The 19,763-nt window shown below is 38.6% G+C and overlaps 2 protein-coding genes across 2 annotated transcripts; one reads left to right on the top strand and one right to left on the bottom strand.

The window, feature by feature from the left end:
* Positions 1–2,884: 2,884 nt before the first annotated feature.
* On the bottom strand, positions 2,885–11,126 carry dnaja1 (DnaJ heat shock protein family (Hsp40) member A1). The gene is made up of 9 exons (XM_083975886.1): positions 11,019–11,126; positions 9,199–9,338; positions 8,465–8,657; positions 7,527–7,631; positions 7,033–7,260; positions 6,822–6,936; positions 6,378–6,493; positions 5,328–5,428; positions 2,885–5,078 (listed from the first exon to the last, which is right to left on the bottom strand). The coding sequence occupies exons 2-9, from the start codon at positions 9,328–9,330 to the stop codon at positions 4,845–4,847; spliced, it is 1,224 nt and encodes a 407-aa protein (XP_083832012.1). The 5' UTR covers positions 9,331–9,338; positions 11,019–11,126; the 3' UTR covers positions 2,885–4,844.
* Positions 11,127–11,142: 16 nt separating this feature from the next.
* aptx (aprataxin) lies at positions 11,143–13,920 on the top strand. The gene is made up of 7 exons (XM_083975915.1): positions 11,143–11,342; positions 11,916–11,962; positions 12,154–12,432; positions 12,519–12,578; positions 12,687–12,913; positions 13,183–13,286; positions 13,382–13,920. Exons 1-7 carry the CDS (start codon positions 11,213–11,215, stop codon positions 13,534–13,536), a joined length of 1,002 nt encoding a protein of 333 aa, XP_083832041.1. The 5' UTR covers positions 11,143–11,212; the 3' UTR covers positions 13,537–13,920.
* The last annotated feature ends 5,843 nt before the right edge of the window (positions 13,921–19,763 follow it).

The raw sequence follows: 19,763 nt of genomic DNA, 5'->3' as shown, positions 1-19,763 counted from the left end.
CTGCCAGCCATGTCAATAATAGTTATCAATAAAATTCAAAAAATCTTGATCTGTCACTTTGACTGCTTCATTTTACCACAATATTTCTGTTGTATTCCTTTAATAACAAAGTATATTTTTTACTATCAGACAGCCAAATTTAGAGTCATATAAAATCCACAATACAAGATTCTCATCTGTTTATTGAATGAATGTTATAATTGTGGATTTTAATTTTGATCTATTAGTACATGAGACTAGACAATTAGTTTAATCATCAACTCATTATCAAACACTCAGGGAACATCAATCATTAACAGTAAAGTTGGCTGTTGACCATCTACATTTTTAATTTTATCCAATTGGACATGTTAAATTGTGTTACAATTAGTGTATGTTTTCTTGAATTATGGTCAAAAATGTGTGTGGTGAGTGACCTTTGTCCACCAAATTCTAATCAGTTCATCCTTGAGTCCAAATTCATGTTTGTAACAAATGATGAAGAAATTCCCTGGAGGTGTTAGTGAAATATCAAGTCAAGTCAAGTCAAGTCATTTTTATTTCTAGAGCACATTTAAAAACAACAGATGTTGACCAAAGTGCTTTACATACAAGATTAATTCAAGCAAAGACAGGACAGACACAAAGAAGCATTAAAACAACAAGTGAGTGGGAATAATGGTAGGCCTATGGGAGGTTCTCATGAGACTGAGTTAAAAGCCAGAGAGAAGAGATAAGTTTTTAGCTGAGTTTTAAAGATGTCTATGGAGGGTGAAGATCTGATTGTTTGTGGGAGACTATTCCATAGTTTGGGACCAATAGCTGAGAAGGCTCTGTCACCTCTTGTTTTTAGTTTTGTAGGTGGGATGAACAGCAGTGACTTGTCAGTGGATCTGAGCAGACGAGAAGTGGAATAGGGGGTGAGGAGTTCTGTGATGTAATCAGGTGCTAATCCATGCAATGCTTTAAAAACAAATAAAAGTATCTTAAACTGAATTCTATATTTAACTGGTAACCAGTGAAGAGTAGCCAGTACAGGTGAGATATGGTCGATCTTTCTGGTACCAGTAATAAGTCTTGCTGCTGCATTTTGAATTAGCTGTAAACGAGATAGGGCTGATTGGGTGATTCCGGAGTAGAGAGAATTACAGTAGTCTAGTCGGGAGGAAATGAAAGCGTGAACCAAGGTTTCTAAATCTTTGGGTAACAGGAATGATTTGAGTTTTGCAATGGATCTAAGATGGAAAAAGCTTGTGCTGACTACTGAATTGATCTGTTTGTCGAATTTGAATCCAGAGTCGAAGATGACACCAAGGTTTTTTGCATGCTGTTTTAGATGTGAGGATAGAGGACCAAGAGCACTGATGATGGAGGAGGGAGTGTCTGTGGGGCCAAAAACTAGGAGCTCGGTTTTATTTTGGTTGAGCTGAAGGAAACTTCGGGCCATCCAGGATTTGATATCCTTAATACATTGTAGTAATACACTGATACTACCCAGGTTAGATATTTTTAACGGGAGGTATAACTGTGAGTCATCAGCATAACAGTGGTATGAGATATTGTACTTTCTTAAGATGGAGCCCAGAGGAAGTATGTATAAGGAGAAGAGGATAGGTCCTAAGATGGAGCCTTGTGGAACCCCCCAAGGAATGGATACAGAGGAAGAGTGCATATCGTGCATTTGCACAGAGGCTGATCGACCTTGGAGGTATGAGGAAAACCACTGAAGGGCCAGTCCTTGGATACCAGCAAGATGTTCTAGGTGGTCTAAAAGGATGGAGTGGTCTACGGTATCGAAAGCTGCTGAAAGATCTAATAGAATCAGAATGCAATGATTCCCAGAGTCTAGAGATGTTAATAAATCATTACTAACCCTCAGTAGCGCAGATTCTGTACTGTGTTTTTTTCTGAAACCAGATTGAAATTTGTCCAAAATGCCGTGACTGTCAAGATATGAGGTGAGTTGTGTGAATACAACTTTTTCCAGAATCTTTGAGATGAATGACAGTTTGGATATGGGACGATAGTTACCTGGGTCAGATGGATCTAGATTTTCTTTTTTGATAAGAGGGTGAATAATTGCGTGTTTAAAACAAGATGGGACATAACCAGTTACTAGAGAGCTATTTATTATTGAGAGTACACTGGGCCCAATAGAGTGTACCACATCCTTAAACAAGTGAGGGGGGATAGTATCTAAAGAACATGAGCTGGGAGTCATGAGTGAGATTAATTGTGTCATGGAGGGGAGAGAGATTGGAACAAAGCTAGTCAAAGTGGAGGAACATGAGGATGGCTCTGAGGGATCAAAAGAGGGAGGAACAATCTGTGAACGTATACTGCTGATTTTGTTAATAAAAAATGTTAGAAAAAGTTCACAGGTATCCAGAGTGGCTTCATTTGGAACTGTGACTGGTGGTTTGAGTATTTTGTTTATGGTGTCGAATAGAACCTTGGGTCTGTTTACATGTCTGGAGATAATTTCTGAAAAGTATTTTGCTCTCTCTGTTTTGACACATTTCTGGTAATTAATAAGGCACTGTCTCAAATGAATGAAGGATACCTGTAGTTTATCCCTTTTCCATTTCCTCTCAGTACAGTCTGTACAGTCTGATAACACAGCGTCAGCAGTGCAGAGGCATAAAAACCCAGATCACATTTACATATGATTGAACCGTTGATTTACAGAATAGATGCCAATTCATTTTTTACTAAGTGATTCATCAACTTATTCTTGAAAATCAACATTAATTGTTAATAGTTTGGCTGCAAGTCTAAAGGTTGGCACAAGAAAAAATGTGTTTATGATAATGCTTCTACTCCAGTGTTTAAGAATAGTAACATTTTATTCTGGCATGTAATAAGGCTGATTATGTTTGTTATAAAAAACAATATTAATGTAAAATGCAGACTGGAAATACGAGAGTTACTCCACAAAAGAACAAAAGTATAATTGCAATTTCAAGCTTTTACTCTGAGTTATGAGTCATTATCAGGAGTAATTAAAAAAAGCTTGAAACTGTAAAGATGCCTCTGTTATTTTGGGCTGTAACTTTATTCATGTGCTTTAAGTAAAATAACTAAATCTCTTGACACATAGTTACACCACAATTTAGAAAGGCCATCAAACTGAATTTAATTAGAAAACATGAGCACACACAGGTAATCATTGGTCCTAACACACGTACAGTAAAATCAAGACCTGGACAACACGGATGTCAGTAAGACTTGATGTCAGAAATTTGCATCTGCTTTCAAGAACAACTTGAAACAACTGGAGGAATTCGTCTTCTGTGAGCATAGATGAGTTTTACAATATCCAAGGCAAAGATTATCCATGAACACAAAAACAACAAACAAACAAACAAACAAAACTGCATTATCAAGTAGCTTCAAAGTTAAGTCATGATGAGGCTTTAAAACAGGTAGACACATCAGTGAGGTATCGGGTGTGTCCCATTTTAAGTCCCGTTTGGCATCTGCTTTAAGAAACATGAAAAAAGACACACTTAATCACTTGTGGGCCAAAACCAGAGAAAAACCCATCAACAAATTTAACTTGCTACTCTGATTAAAATCTGTCATTTAAATTCCAGATTTGGTCTTAAGACAAGATGAGAGAAGAAACTGAACTCTAAATCTTCTTTTAAAAGCACATGCTGGAAATATTCTTAAGAACATTAAAAACATCAACCTCAACCATTAGTAAGTGTTTTTCTTTTCTTCAACTTGGGTGCAACTTGGCACATGAACATGAAAACATTTGCCATCAGGCATTAAGGACATGTTAAATCTGCATCATGTGTGAAATCCCCAAACCTGATCAAGTCTGGAACATACAACTATGTTAACATCCACAATCTGGGTTTCAACAAAGTCATTTTAAACTACCTGCTCCTTCAAAATCTCTCATGAACCGTCTATAATCCAAAATAAAGTGACTTATTCCTCACATTTGACCTTTCATCTTTGTATATCTACCCTGACATGCATATTTGGCTCATACATGCACAGTGGGCTCCAGACGTCTGAGGCCACTTTCCCACTGTTGAACCCACTGCACACGTACAGTTAATGTGTGAAATGTTCCACTTTCCACAAAAACAACTGTGGCATCACGACAGACAACTAACTGCAGCTCGACAGTTAAAAAATATTAAACTAAACTTAAATATCAGTTTGAATAATCTACAATTTAGTGGCTTGAACTACATATCTCTCCTGCCTGAATCATCATTACTTTACATCTCCCTATAACATCGTCAAGATTGTTTAGTAATGTTTAGAAAATAGCCCTTAAAAGGGTGAAACCGCATGAATGTTGTGGTCAAGTACGTATCAATGCATATCACTCTCCTGCACCACCGTCTAAAGATTGGGTCTTGACACAACTGATTGAACAATTTGCCAACATGTGGTTCACGACAACACAGCTGACAGATTATAGAAAACATTTATATTATTTGACAGTTTTAGTCTAAGCTCAAAAAAAGCAGACAGTCCTTGCTTAGACGAAGAAGTTTTTCTATGCTCTGAAGCCTCTGTGATACCAGCCCTCGTCTATAATCACAGTGTGACTGGGAAAAATGAAATTAAAAGAATCAAAATAAGGTCCCAGAGATGATGAGGAATTGCATTCACTTGGATCCAAGTTTAGTCCTGGAACCTTAATCTGAAAAAGCACTACGCTAAATCAGGAGGGGCTCTGGGACACGGATCTGTGATTCAGCTTGAAAAAAAACTTCACGAGTAAACAGTTATGATTTTAAGAAAAGTAATAAAATAAAAAGTGCACAAAAATTGAAAAAAAAAAAAAAGGTGCTTTGCATTATAGATGAGGGTTCAGGCTTCGAGCCAGCTGCTGTTTAAGACGTCTGGCACTGAACGCCTCCAGCGGTGGCGTAGTCGTCGTCATCCCTGTAGCAATACTGACGGCGGTGTCTCCTCCTGCTCTCAAAGTCACAGTCCTCCAGGTCGGCGTAGATGTAGAGGTCATCGTCCATACTCTCTGGCTGCTCTGCTTCCATCTTCTCGGGGAGGTAACGCTCCAGCTCCTTTAGCTTGTGTTCGGGGAGAAAATCGGCTTGTGGGAAAACGACCTAATGCAGAACAAGCACAAGAACGGTGTCAACAGCAGTTCAGCTCCGTGGCTTATCAGCTTAAATATGTGTTAACATTTTTCATTTTGTAACAAATTATGAAGAAATTCCCTGGAGGTGTTGGTGAGACATTGTGAGAAGTGAAAACGTGGTAAAGATAAAAAAAAAAAAAAAAAAAAAACAGTAAGTAAAAGGAAAAAAAATGTGATTTTAAAAATTGTGAATATCGAAAACAAGAACGCATCTTACCGAGAAGTGAATAATAAGACGTCCCTTCTCAAACGGTCTGCGGTATGTGGGCATTCCTTCATTCAAGACACACTTGGTGTCTCCAGGCTTGATCAGTTCTCCTGTGATTAAAACAAATAAATAGAAACATGTGTCAAAATCTAAATATAAAGATAGATCTTTACCTTTCTTTTTTTTTTTTTTTTTTTACTAATTGCTGATGATGGGATATTCTACATCCTCATTTTAATTGAAACAATCTTGCCAGTGCCTGATGAACACACCAGGGCTCACTTATCATATTGTCATACTGAAGTCAAACTTAGCATGTTGTTGCCAGCCTGTTCAGACACACTTCTGAACAGCTTGTGGTGTAAATCTTAAACAGAAGTTGCCCCACACATCACTTTGACTGATTAAAACATCATTAACATAAGAGCTGTAATTCACACATTTTAACATCCATAGTGGAGCTGGAGCATAGTGTGCTGCTGCTGCTGCTACTTTATTATATCCAGGTCAAATGCATGTATTGATCCTTCATAAACAGGTAATTGGAGTAAGGCTTATAGGTAGGCCTGTCACAATTATTATATAATTGCCAGATCGCAATTATTTGGGCGTGTTGCAATTATTTTGCATAATATAATAGTTTCCATTCTTCTGTATAAAAACAGGTGTATGAAACTAACAGACAGATGTCATATTTCCATTACTATTTTCTGGTCGTTTTCCACCGTTTGAGGTTTGACTGGTGCTCTTTTAATGACATCATCACGTTGCACCCCCTTCAGGAGTTTTTATTTATCTTCTTCACAAGGTGTGTGTATTTTTAAACTATGTTTATGCTTATACTATAATAGTGGCATAAAATGATCAGAAAAGACAATTTAATCGTTAATCGCAATTATTTGCAAGGCAGCTAAACTTTCATGGTTGTGACAGCCCTACTTACAGGCATTAATTATAAATCACATCAGACAAAGGATGATGAGAGGTCTGACTGCAAACAAAACACTTCATTGTAGGTGCAGCTGCAATATTGAAACCGCATGTAATGATTAGGTTTACCTGGATGTGAGGTGATGAGGAGGGTTCTGTTGTCCAGTGTTTTAACAGGTTTCTGGAAACCACACAAAGCTTCAACCAGCTGCAGCTCCATAGACATGACCAGGTCCACTGTTCGCCTGGTGACGACACCAAGAACAGGTGAACGATGAAAACAAGTGATTTTACTGGGTGTGAACTGGATGGTTTTATAAACTGTGCTGACTATCTACTTTGGGCTCACCTGCCATCTTCTAATGAAAATAGAAAAAAAATAGAAAATGTGTTTTTATTAAAGAAATTCAACTTAAAACAGTCAGTGAAGTCAGATGGTACCTTGAGCCTACGCTTTGGAATATCAATCGCTTTTTTAAATTTTGAAACAGACACAAATGTACAGTTACAGCCTGTGCACGCTTCACTCAGTAATCACACCATCGCTGACACTTGATAACACAGCACATTTACCTGGTAAAAAGTGAATGTTCCCGCTGGTCCAGCACAATGACGATGTCACCTGGCTCAAGTCCTGGCTCCTGATCTCCCTCTCCATGGAAAACTATCTTCTGACCATCTCTCATTCCTGTGGCAGGTGAAATGACCAGGCGATGATTGTGTTTGAATTTGATCTCCTACCAGTCAGCGATGGATTCAGATGAGCTCTCCTTCACACTCTCACCTTTGTCGATGTGGACCTCCAGGATCTTCTTCTGACGCACGATCTTGCGCCCCGCGCATGGTTTGCAGCGATCCTTGTGGCTGATTCTCTGTCCTTGACCCTGACAGCTGTGGCACATTGTGGACACCTGCTGGACCATACCTGGTGCTAGCTGGTGCATGCGGACCTGCATGCCTGTGCCGTGGCAAGTCATGCACATCTGAGCAGCTCCTTTTCGACTCCCTCGACCTAACGAAAACAAAAAAGAAAAACAGTTATAGGCTGTCTTTGTGTTAGTTTTGGCTCATTTCTAGGCTATAAACTTTAGTGACCTGGCAAGAAAGGGTTGGGTTACATTTATAAGACTGGTGTGCTTTATTTTCTCTGGACAAATGAGCTTTTTATGGCTTGCATGGGTCTGCAAATGTTGAAAAGCTTTCCTTGCTTGGATTATCAAACGCATCCAGTGATGGACACTAATGAGAGCTCTTAAGTAAGACACATTTCCAACGTACCTTCACATCTGTCACAGATAGTATTTTTCTGCACACTCAGTTTTCTTGTAGCTCCATTATAAAGATCTTCCAGTGTCACAGCGATCTGATGAACAATATTCTTCCCTGAGGTGGAACAAAATACATCACACTAAGAGACAAATCACAGAGTAACTCTTCTAGGTCAGAATACACACTCCCTGTGGTTGACTCACTGATACCAGTTTCCTTACACATTACTACAAGTACAAACAACAACAATGAACAGTGCAAAATATATTGTCAGTGAGTCAGGCATCACATATGCGGTGAATATGAACAAGAGAGGACACTGGGCTACGGACAGAGAGATGCTGCCTCTTCAGGCTCAGAATAATCCATTTGGCCAAACTGCGTAGTCACGAATACGACGGCTGATATACAGCCGGAGTTAGGACCTGCTCTCTCAAACATTTGTCACGCTTGTTTGATAGGCCATAATGCAATTGCTCACAAGGACAAACTGGAGCAGTATGCTGCGGAGCACAGCTGCAGTGATTAGTTTACTGAGAGGAAATCCCATGGCAATTATTCTCATAAGCTGTGAATCGTCGTTGTTTGTTTGTCAATATTTTTCAGTCATTTTCAAGTAAAATCACAAACACTGCTCTTCAGGTTCTTCACAGTAAGAATTTGATGCTTTTCCTCTTTTATCACAGAGTTAAACGTTTTGTATGTTTGGATATTTGATGATGTAACCTTGTACTTAAGGGGATTTGGTTGGCATTTTTCATGGTATGTTGATGTTTTATAGAATAATGAAAAATAATGTGTTCAATGCTGCACACCCCTCCTCAATAGATCTGGCTCTTTTGCATCAGCAAAGAAAATCGATTTGAAGATTGTAAAACTTTAAACACAGAAGTGCAGCACTTCACATGTCAGTTAAGCTCTCGGACAGTTCCTCTATATTCCTGTACCTTTTCGCTCTCTGTGCTTCTGACTACCTCCACCAAAAAACAGGTCAAAGATGTCCATGGGCGATGCAAAGCCCCCACCGCCGCCGCCACCACCAGTTCCTCCTTCCTTTATTGCCTTTTCACCTCCACGGTCGTACACCTCTCTCTTCTTGGCATCAGACAGCACCTCATACGCCTGTGAGATCTGCTTGAACTATGAAAAAGAGAAGAAACAAACTAAATGTGTAAAGGTGTTCAACTCTTTGAAACTGGCCGCAAAGTAAAAGCTGAAGTCTGACACATTACTGGAAACTTCAGATAAGTAGAAACATGAATTTAACCAAAATACTTGTGCCCTTTTTCATATATAATAAATATTTTATCAAGGGGCGGTGCGTGGCGCAGTGGTTAAAGCGGCCGCCCCATGTAGAGGCTACAGTCCTCAACGCAGGCGTCCCCGGTTCAAATCCCGTGTCGGGCAGACATTTCCTGCATGTCATTCCCCCTCTCTCTGCCTCCCCCTTTCCTGTCTATCTCACTATGTGCTATCAAATAAAGGCAAAAAAGCCCAAAAAATTAAAAAATAAAATAAAATAAATAGTTTATCAATACATAACATCCAGATAGATTTCAAACTACATTAAACTAGATCAAGCTGTATTGTCAGTACAAAAGCTCTGGTGTTGTGGGGACTTACATGCAAAAGAAAACCTTAATGTAGGTTATTATACTAATGTTTAAAGTATAATACTTACCTTTTCTCCCTCTGTGGGATTTTTGTCAGGGTGATATTTCAAGGCTAGTTTCCGATACGCTTTTTTCAGTTCATCAGGAGTAGCATTAGGTGTAACCCCCAATGTGTCGTAGAAGCCCGTTTCCTTGACCATGTTGTAACCTTTCAGGGACAAAAGACAGGGAAGGTCAGACCTTGCCTACAAATGCTTGGCCTCTGAACTATGTAAGAATCTAAATGAAACTGAAATGGGTTTAGTAAATAAGAATCTGCAGCGTGTTACAGTCACAAGAGGAGAGAGAATCCTTCAATTAATGGAAAAACAGAGCGTATAATCATGAGTCTTAACTGTGAGAGGTCTTTGTATTGAAAAGGCTGGATTTGAAATGTGTGAAGAACAAAATATAAGAAACATTTTTAAATACAATGCAGGTCAATAAATATCAAATTATCAAATACAGCCAAAAGAGTACCATTATGTTACTTCAACATATCTCTAACTCTTACCAAAACAGCAAACTTATTGCAGTACTATTGTACTGCATTACATCCATTCTGTGGAGATGTAACTGTGGGAACCCAGTGTGTGCATCAACAATGCTTGCATTGATATTTCTAGTCTGCTGGTCTCACTGTTTACAGCTAAAATTAAGTCCTTATATATTACTCACATGTGGGGCATCAATGAAAAGCGCATTGTGCCATTTATTTAACTAAAACATGTTAAACTATTGCTGTGATCCTTCAGTCCTTCAATAAATCCTTATTTCATGGTTACAACATTCACTTTAGTTTACATACTTTCAAAGTGCCGTGAATTCAATGTGATGGTCGTTTTATAAAGCTGTGACGGTGATGCTTTCACATTGGTCTAGCCTCAATTATTTTTATGTGTACACAAGATAGACCTCCCAGTCTAAATGAATACAACACAGCCTGAGCCTTCAAAACAACTGTACAATTAAAAACATGTCTTTCTTAACTCGCTATAGCTTTACCAAATGAACAGTCTTTGCTAAATCCTACTAAAAGAGACTCATACAAAATGATTTTATGTTAGATAACTCATGGTTGTCTGTGATGATCTGTTTTTTGTTCATCTTGATATGCAAAAGTTTTAGCAACTAGGCAAATTATATGAAGCGAACAGAGATTTCTTCACATGTTAACGCACTGCTGTTTTCAAAATGTTTGAAAGAAAGCAAACAGAAACAAAACAACAAGTCTGTACGGGTTGGGGTTAGCCAGGACAAAAGATAATGTATTAGACGGATGCAAATGTCCCACAGTCAGCCAAAGAATTGAAACTGAAAGGAACATGATTTGAGTTGTATTGACTTCTCAACAATTACAATACATTAATACACATAATGTATCGCAAATTTGCCCATGGGTTCAAACACATTTTTCCATATAGCTGTTGTTATAATTCAACCATGATCCTGGCATTAAGTGGAACAAATTAGATGTCAGGGATCATCAACACAGAGGTTCAATTATTACCCAATACTGTCACACGTCATGCTTGTTTTGGTTACTGGTGAGGGGCCACGAAATCTCACACACTAAAACACACGAATACTACCCGCTTATTCCTGGTTGACACGTTTGTTCCCTAGCGTTAATACATAAACAAACACCTGTTCCTATGCCAATAATGAAAACAGCATCAGTAGGTTTCACCTGCATCAGGCCCTACGTACTTTACCGATGCTAATGCTAACTCGCTGCTATCTAGGCTGTTTTTACGATGTTAAGCCAAAAGAAAATTAAACCGTGACCCATGTGTCACCAAAAATGAATTTATAAGTTAATATATATACGACTGAATTAGTATCCAACCTTATATGAAGACAATGTTGTGAATCCTCAAGTTTCGAGCAGACTTCAGTTCAGCGCGACGCTTCCAGATTTTTCTCTGTGACGTCACTTTGCTGCGACGAGGAGTAACTAAACAAAACGAGAGTGAATGGGCGGCACGTTGTTGAGACCGTCCAGTGGAGCAGGGGAGTAGGCTAGCTAAATAAGATGATAAAATGCCACTTTGCTGGCTTATCAGCGAGGAGGGCAACCATAAACCCATTCAGCTGCGCCATTTACAGCCAGTTGTCCTGGGTCGAGGTCCAGAAACGACTATTAAAGACAAAAAGTGCTCTCGGCAGCAAGGTAATAAATACACTGATATACTCTGGCTGTGCTAGCAGTTAGCTCAACTTCACTTCACTTCAGCGAGCATCAAGAAAATAAATCTCACCCAGTTTAGCATCATAACACGAAGTATAAATATAGTGGCAGTGATGCAAATTAACTTTTACGTTTACAAGTACTGTGCGAAGTTGAAGTACTTTTTTTTCCACCACAGCTTCTACCCCGTAAACAATCCAGAGGACATTTTTGTATTCCCACTTAGCTGAGTTTATTTAGCTTTAGAGTCAAGTGAACTCCTACGACATTAAAATGCATCAACATTTATGCATTCATATGTAATAGTCACAAGGTCCATTTTAGCTTTACTTTCACACAAGGGATAATATTGTAATTTTAATGGAAATGTAAGCTTCCCTCGTACTTTATTAAAGGTTTTTAACATTTGTTTCCCCTTTTGTTACATACTATAGGCTATGTTTGCATATTTGTCTATACATTTTGGTACTGTATTTGTTAAAGTAAAAATAATGAATATGTAAACGTATTAAAAACAAACTTTAACCTGTGCACATGTTATCCCTCTCTAACCAGTTGAATTGAGAGCAGAGTGCAACAAAGGTTATGTCAAAGTTAAACAGGTGAGCTGGATGAAAAAAACATTGTGTTGTTCAACTCAACTAAATACCTTTCGTCTCTTCATTTGTGCATTCTGTCTAGTCTCACTGCAGTTTTGACTCTTTTTTGTTTATGTTTTTATTACAGTGATTAGTGAAAGATCATCACAGGTTATTTAATATTCTGCATCTCATCTCCCGTTTTTATTCCAAAGCTGGGTGTGAACCCCACTTCGATAGACTCTGCAGTTGTGGGTACAGGCAATGAAGTCAGAATGAAGCCTGGACAACAACTTCATATTGTCAACCAGCTCTATCCATACACTGTACAGTTCAAGGAGGATCTAACCGGCAACCGTGGTGGCACCAAAAGACCTAGAGAGTCAATTTCAGACAACAGAGAGAGCCAGGGAGAGGCTCAGAAAATGAAAGAAGCCAAACAGACAGAAGCTGTCTTGGTATCAGTCAGCCATGGAGAAACCACAAAGACCAGTGTAAGATCAAAAGTGTGGTATGATTTTATAAATGGTATTTTAGAGCGGATCAGAGTATGTAAAAAGAAATGTGTTAAATCTCGCAGGAAACGTTTGGACATTGGAGCCAAGGTCTGAAGACTTCAATGCAAGACCCAAAGATGCAGGTAGCTATTTTAAAAATTGTAACGATCTGAATCATGGATGGATTTTTGATTGCATAATTGATTCTCACCCTGTCTGACTGTCAAATGTCAATGTTTCCATTTTTCTAGGTATACAAGGATGATAAAGTCGTTGTAATAAAAGATAAATACCCCAAAGCTCGCTACCACTGGCTGGTCCTCCCATGGCAGTCCATTCCCAGTCTGAAAGCTTTGCGTGCGGAGCACTGCGACCTGGTGAAACACATGCAGAAAGTTTCTGACCAGATGATTCAGCAGTGTCCTGACTCTAGTTCACTACGGTTTCGCACAGGATACCATGCCATCCCAAGTATGAGGTCAGTAATAAATGCTTGAGTGTTGTTTTACATTTTAAAATATTGGTGTTTAATGTCAGTTCATATAGATAATTTATATTTGACATTGGTCAAATGCATCATTATCCATCCTGCACTTAGATCTTAACGTGTATAATAATTGTTATTTGTTTTTTATTTCCTCCTTTCAATTGTTTTCCAACTTTAACTGTCTAAATCAAATGTTGTAATACAGTACACAATATGATGTAGAAATACAAATAAATCTTTTTTTTCTCTTTTTTTTGCAGTCATGTTCATCTCCATGTGATCAGCCAGGACTTTGACTCTCCTTGTCTAAAGAACAAAAAGCACTGGAACTCGTTCACAACTGACTATTTCATTGAGTCTCGTGGTAAGAGTGAACTCTGTCTGTTTTTGCTGTTTAAACTGCAGTTCCTCAGTAGTGCTCCTTAAATGTCTAAAATTTGCATCTTTCTTGACGTGCAGATGTCATTGAGATGCTCAACACAAATGGAGGGGTCACTGTGAAGGAAGGCGCCAGCGAGTTGTTGAAACTACCTCTCCGCTGCCACGTGTGTCGTAAAGAGCTTGCCACTATACCAGCTCTGAAGGAACACCTCAAGTCTCATTTTCCCAGATAAGAACGTGACCTCAAAGCAGAAACGGTGCCTCGCGTGTGCAGGGTTTTAACATCGGACTGTTGGCACACTGCCTGTAAATTATGATGTACAGTTTCGTACAATATGTTTGATTGTGTTAATGTGGCTGTGTACAGCTTCTGTTGCATTTTCAGCTCAACATTTGATCAGTATGTTTGGGAGGTGTCATCACTATGGCAGGAAGTCCTCTTCTTTCTAAACATGTTCAGTATTAATTTTTTTTTCTTTAAAATGGAAAGAAAGGTGATAGTTTTCTTCTATCTACTCATCTACTATTGATCAACATCAGTGCAGACTTTAGAGAAAAAGACACTGTCAGAATTATGTCAGTATGGATTTGCTGCAGTCGTTGATTATTTATTATTGATAAATAAAGTATTCTGATTCTGGTTCTGAAAACATTTTTGTCCCATAAAAACAGAAAAATTGAAAAGTGTTTCTTGTTTTCATAAAATGAAATGTGGGATGCTGTGGAGATTACACATCTACACATCTTTTACACAAGTGGGTTTGAATCACATTTAGTATTAAATCCATTCAGAAGAGTTGGAAAATTACCAGATAGTAATTAATGTCAGTGTGTTGGTGCCAGAACGAGGGGTTAGGGTTTCTGACATCATTACAAAATGAAGACTGAAACTTTTTCAGATGAAAACTGATGGCACTGGACAGTGTTTGAACTTGTCTTAAATATTACAAGGAGAAAGAAGTAGCCCCTGTGCACCTATAGTCCACCCACATTGGTGTCTGTACTTATTGCATCTGACTAGTCCTCCACTGAGGATTGTGTGGGTGTTTTCAGACATTGCTTTGATCAACATTTCCCTCATTCCCTCGTTAATTTTGTTTTGTTTGTGAGGGTGTGGAAGCATTGTGTAATGTGCTTAATTTTAAAACAAGCAAAGGTTTAGTCATCCAGAATAAGTGAAAACACCAAATGTTATTGTGAGGCTATTACAGGATTTTGAGTAAACGGTGCAGAATGAGGGGTGGTGTTTGTCGCCATCTACTGCTTCATTATTAGACCTGCAGGGCTACAAATTCACTCCTCTGGTCCTAAAATGTTGCTTTCACCAGTAAGGGCTAAGATACTGTTGTCAGACAATATCCTGTTTATTTTCATGAACGTTAATTCTTTTCTTGACATCTGGTTTGTCTACACCCAGGAATATGAGTTGTTTGTGTCCGATAAATCTTATGTACTTAGTCGTGATGAAAAAGGTTTAGGCTACCCCAAAATATCTTATAATATACCTAACCTAGATAATTGTCCTATCATGAGTTTTCAGTCAGGTTTGAGTAAACATAAATTAATAAATGAGATGAGAATTAATTTCAAACAGATCCAATCTAGATATCTATATTTGTGTGAAGTTATCGACAGCACAATCTGGATGAAACAACATCTTGCAGAGCAGCAGACACTGTTTCGACAGGTAGGCCACGTGACCCAGACACACACACACACAAGTCTGAATCATCCTCAAGGCAATGCAGCCCTCTTCTGGTGTTCCATTTTTATTGCATATATGCAATAAGAATGACAAGAAAAGACAATATGGCTTGGGGAATCAAGATTTCTTTAAAGCATCAATAAAACAACATTGTGATAGAGGAATCAAGAAAAGTACAGTGATATAGGCTATTGAAGTTCTTTGTCTCAATTTAGGAATCTGGGAAATCTAGATTATACAAAAGTTTTCAAGACTCCTTGAATTTGAACACCCTGCATATTAAATGTAAACGGGTAATAGAGGGAGGTTTGGTTATATCTGAAGATGAAAGGTAAAATAGTTATAAATTAAAAATATACACAGATGGAGGGAGTTTGGGTAGCTACACATGGAATTCTTTATTACCTCTGTTCAGAGGAGACATAAAGGTGTTGGAACAAATTGTTGGTGGATGTGTATGTAGCAGTAGGTCACGAGGAAGCAGCAGAGAGCAGAGACCAATCAGAGGAGGAACTAAGGAGATGCTGATTAATAGCAGGTGTGACTCCAGAGTAACTCTCTCCAAATCCTTTGTGTGCACTGTGGCTGTGACTGTTGACTCTCTGCTCTGTGGTAAGATGGACTTTTGGGGTTTTTAGCATTATTTTATTATCAGGGTAGTATTTAATTGTTAGGGTAATGTAGGCGTGCATGCATGTACCCTGATGTATCTGTATCTTAATGATTTTAATTGTGGGTCTGTCTGTCATTTCTTTGTAGGACTGAAACCTTGAGAGGTATGCAAAATATCAGCATCTAAACCTCATACTATATGTCCTACAAACTAAATGAACAGTGCTTTCTTTTGCTTTTAGGCACAGCACAGACTGCCGTTTATTTTAGTTTAGTATTTTATATTTTAACCATATTGATTGTATTGTCTTTTATTATTTAAAATTTGAGTTTGCTTAGTTTTAGGATTTTAACATTCTGTCTTCTTCTGTTTCTAGTGTTGCGGTTGGTGGGGTCCTCCATTCACCGGTGTGGTTGAGATGCTGGGAGTTCACTTTAGATGGTGATATGGGTTGTGGTTGCACATTGAATTAGTGTGGTGTTTTTATTTGAAGTGTGTTGGGTTTATATTTCTTTTTTGATATTTGGTATACTCCCAGTGTCCTATAGGCAGTAGGTGGTTGGTCCCCCAGCCGTGATATGACTGTCTGTCTTCGTGTCCTTCATTGACTGTGTTTTTTAGAATTTTACTTATTGTAAAATAAATGGCATATGATTGACCCACACTGACCGTTGTGGCCTCCTTAAAGCAGAAGTAAGTGATATATTTGTGTTAATATAAGTCTTAAATAGTTATATCTTCCGACAGCAATCACTTACATAGAGTGTTTGGACTGAAACACGGGTCTCTCAGTCCCTCTGCTCTGCTCTGAGCCGAAGAGAAAACATTTATCGTATCCTACAGTTTTTATCCAATGAGGAGAGAGAACGGCATGCAGGGCTGTGTGTGCAGCCAAGGAACGCCGTGAATGTGGCGACGTAGGGACGAGGACTGTTATGGTGCGTTCAAGGAAACTCGTATTTTTCCGACCGTGAAGTGGTACCAGTTCGATCTGGTACGAGTTCACCGGTCGGAAGTTACGAGTGGCCGTTATAGTGACTTTCACCGGTAAAACAGGTCGGAAAAACACGAGTGGGTTGCCTGAAACGCTACAAAGTCGTAAGTTGTGACTTGAAGCTGTAATTTACGATTTCAAAAGCCTGTCTGGAACGCAGCATTAGCGAAAACGACCGGACCACTTACTTCTGCTTTAATTGAAGCCCCTGTGTGCTAGAGCTAGACCAATCCTCAAGGTTACATGTAGTTCAAATGAAACTCTTGTCTTACTGGTATGACATTCACACATTTAGAATTACTATGCCATTGGATGTTCCATCAATGTATTGGGGCACCATAACATTGTACACTTATCTACAGCAGATTAATATTTACTCAGAAATTGGAGGGAAGAACGTTCTAACGAGGACGTGAGTGCAACCCAATGCACCAACACTGGAAGACTGGCAATAAAACTGTTCAGGTAATCTATGGAGAGACTGGACTTCCTTTTAACAATGAGATGGTGGTCAAATGAGTCAGATGTAGGTTAGGAGACCAGAATTGCTTTAAGTACCTTCTTGTATGGTTTGAAGTACCAGACTATGACTATTGGAGGACTGTGCTGTGAGTAGATCTCCTTAAAGAAATGTGACATTCTGTGTTCAGATGATAATCTGATGATGATCTTATTTTGCAAACTGTAAAATTAAAGGGAGAGCAATTGATGTGAGATGTGAGTGATATCTTGGTGCATTTTTCATTATGTATCGGTGCAGGATAGATTTTATGTACCTAATCCTGATCACTGTATGGTCCTTCCCAGAAAAAAACAAAACAAAACAAAAGAATGACACACCATGAATTTTATTTATGTAGTTTGTGTATTTAAAACCCCAAACCATAATCAATCAGCTTCAAAGGGGGAAAAAAAAGATATAAAATTAGACGTACAACATCCACATTTTCAACCATCTCCATCAGGTTGCTTGTTTTTTTGTTTGTTTGTTTGTTTTCTTTTAGAATATTTTATTTTCAGATATTTTAAGATATACATGAAAATACAGAAACATAGCTCTCAAATTATCTTAAATTGAGCATTGGTTATTGATGGTTAGCAGGCAACTCCACACATTCAGCTTTTGACACATTTGTACCTTAATTCACAATGAACAATAATGGATATAAACTATAATCAACTAAACTGTACAATGCTTTTACTTAAAAATCAATAGCCGCATTTTGATTACTACAACGAAAAATAGCACAGAAAATGGCAACTGCAAGAAATCGTAATCATCATTGTAATCATGTTAAAGTCTTTTCTGATTAATAAAACATAATTTAAGCACAAGTTGTTTAAATAGCAAATTTAGAACATACTGAAAAATCTGTACGGTATTTGACACATATCTTTTTACCACATGACATTGTATTGGTAAATTTCATAATGTGTTTTCGTATTTTTTGTTTTGGTTAGTGCTTTATTCCCACACATGCTAATGCTAAGAGTCAAGGCAATGTATCAGTGCTTTGGATACTGTAATACAATACTCAAACATACTATATGCCAGTTAGCATCTGTCCCACTATGGAAAGCCATTTTAGTCATAATGAAATAAATGAATAAATAAATAAATAAATAAATATAGCCATGAAATGAGTCCCAAATTAAATAAATAAGATGATAAATAGATATAAATGAAATATAAATACATAGATTAATTTATATTTTTATTTTTAAAACAACATTTTTATTTTTTCAGGAGACTTTTATTTTCTAACGCCTCATTTATTTATTTCCTGATACTTTTATTTCATAACGTCACATTTATTTATTTCCGGCGACTTTTATTTCCGAATGTCACATTTATTTATTTCCGGCGACTTTTATTTCCGATCGTCACATTTATTTATTTCCGGCGACTTTTATTTCCGAATGTCACATTTATTTCACTGCTCTTTTATTTCATGCTGCAATATTCAAATGAGGGGGCGGGGTTACCTCTGTACCCTTTCAGAATAAAGCAACTGTCCGATTTCCGGGAGCCGGTGCTCATGGTGGAGGACACATGGAGGAGATAGATGAGCTCCGGGGTGCTATGCTCTCCTTGAAGCAGAAGTGAGTGATCCGGTCGTTTTCGCTAATGCTGCGTTCCAGGCAGGCTTTTGAAATCGTAAATTACAGCTTCAAGTCACAACTTACGACTTTGTAGCGTTCCAGGCAACCCACTCGTGTTTTTCCGACCTGTTTTACCGGTGAAAGTCACTATAACGGCCACTCGTAACTTCCGACCGGTGAACTCGTACCAGATCGAACTGGTACCACTTCACGGTCGGAAAAATACGAGTTTCCTTGAACGCACCATAACAGTCCTCGTCCCTACGTCACCACATTCACGGCGTTCCTTGGCTGCACACACAGCCCTGCATGCCGTTCTCTCTCCTCATTGGATAAAAACTGTAGGATACGATAAATGTTTTCTCTTCGGCTCAGAGCAGGGCAGAGGGACTGACAGACCCGTGTTTCGGTTCAAACACTCTATGTAAGTGATTGCTGTCGGAAGATATAACTATTTAAGACTTATATTAACACAAATATATCACTCACTTCTGCTTTGAGTGACAGCATAGAACAAAACGTAGTATCAGCAGATAATATTTTAGCTAATGTTGCCGACTTCGCGGAAATTCTTGGGAGGATAAGTGCTCTTCATGATATAGAGGTGGATGAGGATATTATGAACATTTTGCACAACATTGAGCACCGTGTTCATGTTGGAGATGCCCAGGGGCAGGCAGTCACACCAGGTGCTGGACGACCGCCTTTGGACATCCCAAGCGGAATGCTAACAACCTTTGCGTTGTCTGGACTGCCAGCTCGAAGAATTGCGGAGCTTTTTGGTGTGTCGTCCAGCACCATTCAGAGGAGATTGGCTGATGGAGGCCTAAGGTAAGCAAACTTGGAAAACAACTACACATATATAGGCTACTACTTATGGACTACTACTACATGCTGCTCATTCGCTTTTAAGTTTATCGTGAATTTTATAACTGGCCGTCGTAAAAATCACTTCGTGGCGAGTTTCGGGATTCCACTGGCTCCAGAACGGCTCCGTACTCCCCCGTCCGTCCACACCACACCCACGGTATACAGCTGTTACAGA

Source organism: Trachurus trachurus, assembly GCF_905171665.1.
Source record: "Trachurus trachurus genome assembly, chromosome: 1".
NCBI classification, from domain to species: Eukaryota; Metazoa; Chordata; class Actinopteri; order Carangiformes; family Carangidae; genus Trachurus; species Trachurus trachurus.
The sequence above is the reverse complement of the archived record's forward strand: the minus strand, read 5'-3'. Positions and strand labels throughout refer to the sequence as shown.

Excerpts from the sequence above, each read along its gene's own strand:
- dnaja1 (XM_083975886.1), bottom strand. The coding sequence starts at position 9,330 with ATGGTCAAGGAAACGGGCTTCTACGACACATTGGGGGTTACACCTAAT. Across the intron at positions 7,261-7,526 it reads TATCTGTGACAGATGTGAAG|GTCGAGGGAGTCGAAAAGGA; the intron begins GTACGTTGGAAA and ends TGTTTTCGTTAG. Across the intron at positions 5,429-6,377 it reads CCTCATCACCTCACATCCAG|GAGAACTGATCAAGCCTGGA; the intron begins GTAAACCTAATC and ends TTTTAATCACAG.
- aptx (XM_083975915.1), top strand. The coding sequence starts at position 11,213 with ATGCCACTTTGCTGGCTTATCAGCGAGGAGGGCAACCATAAACCCATT. Across the intron at positions 11,963-12,153 it reads GTTATGTCAAAGTTAAACAG|CTGGGTGTGAACCCCACTTC; the intron begins GTGAGCTGGATG and ends TTTATTCCAAAG. Across the intron at positions 13,287-13,381 it reads CTATTTCATTGAGTCTCGTG|ATGTCATTGAGATGCTCAAC; the intron begins GTAAGAGTGAAC and ends CTTGACGTGCAG.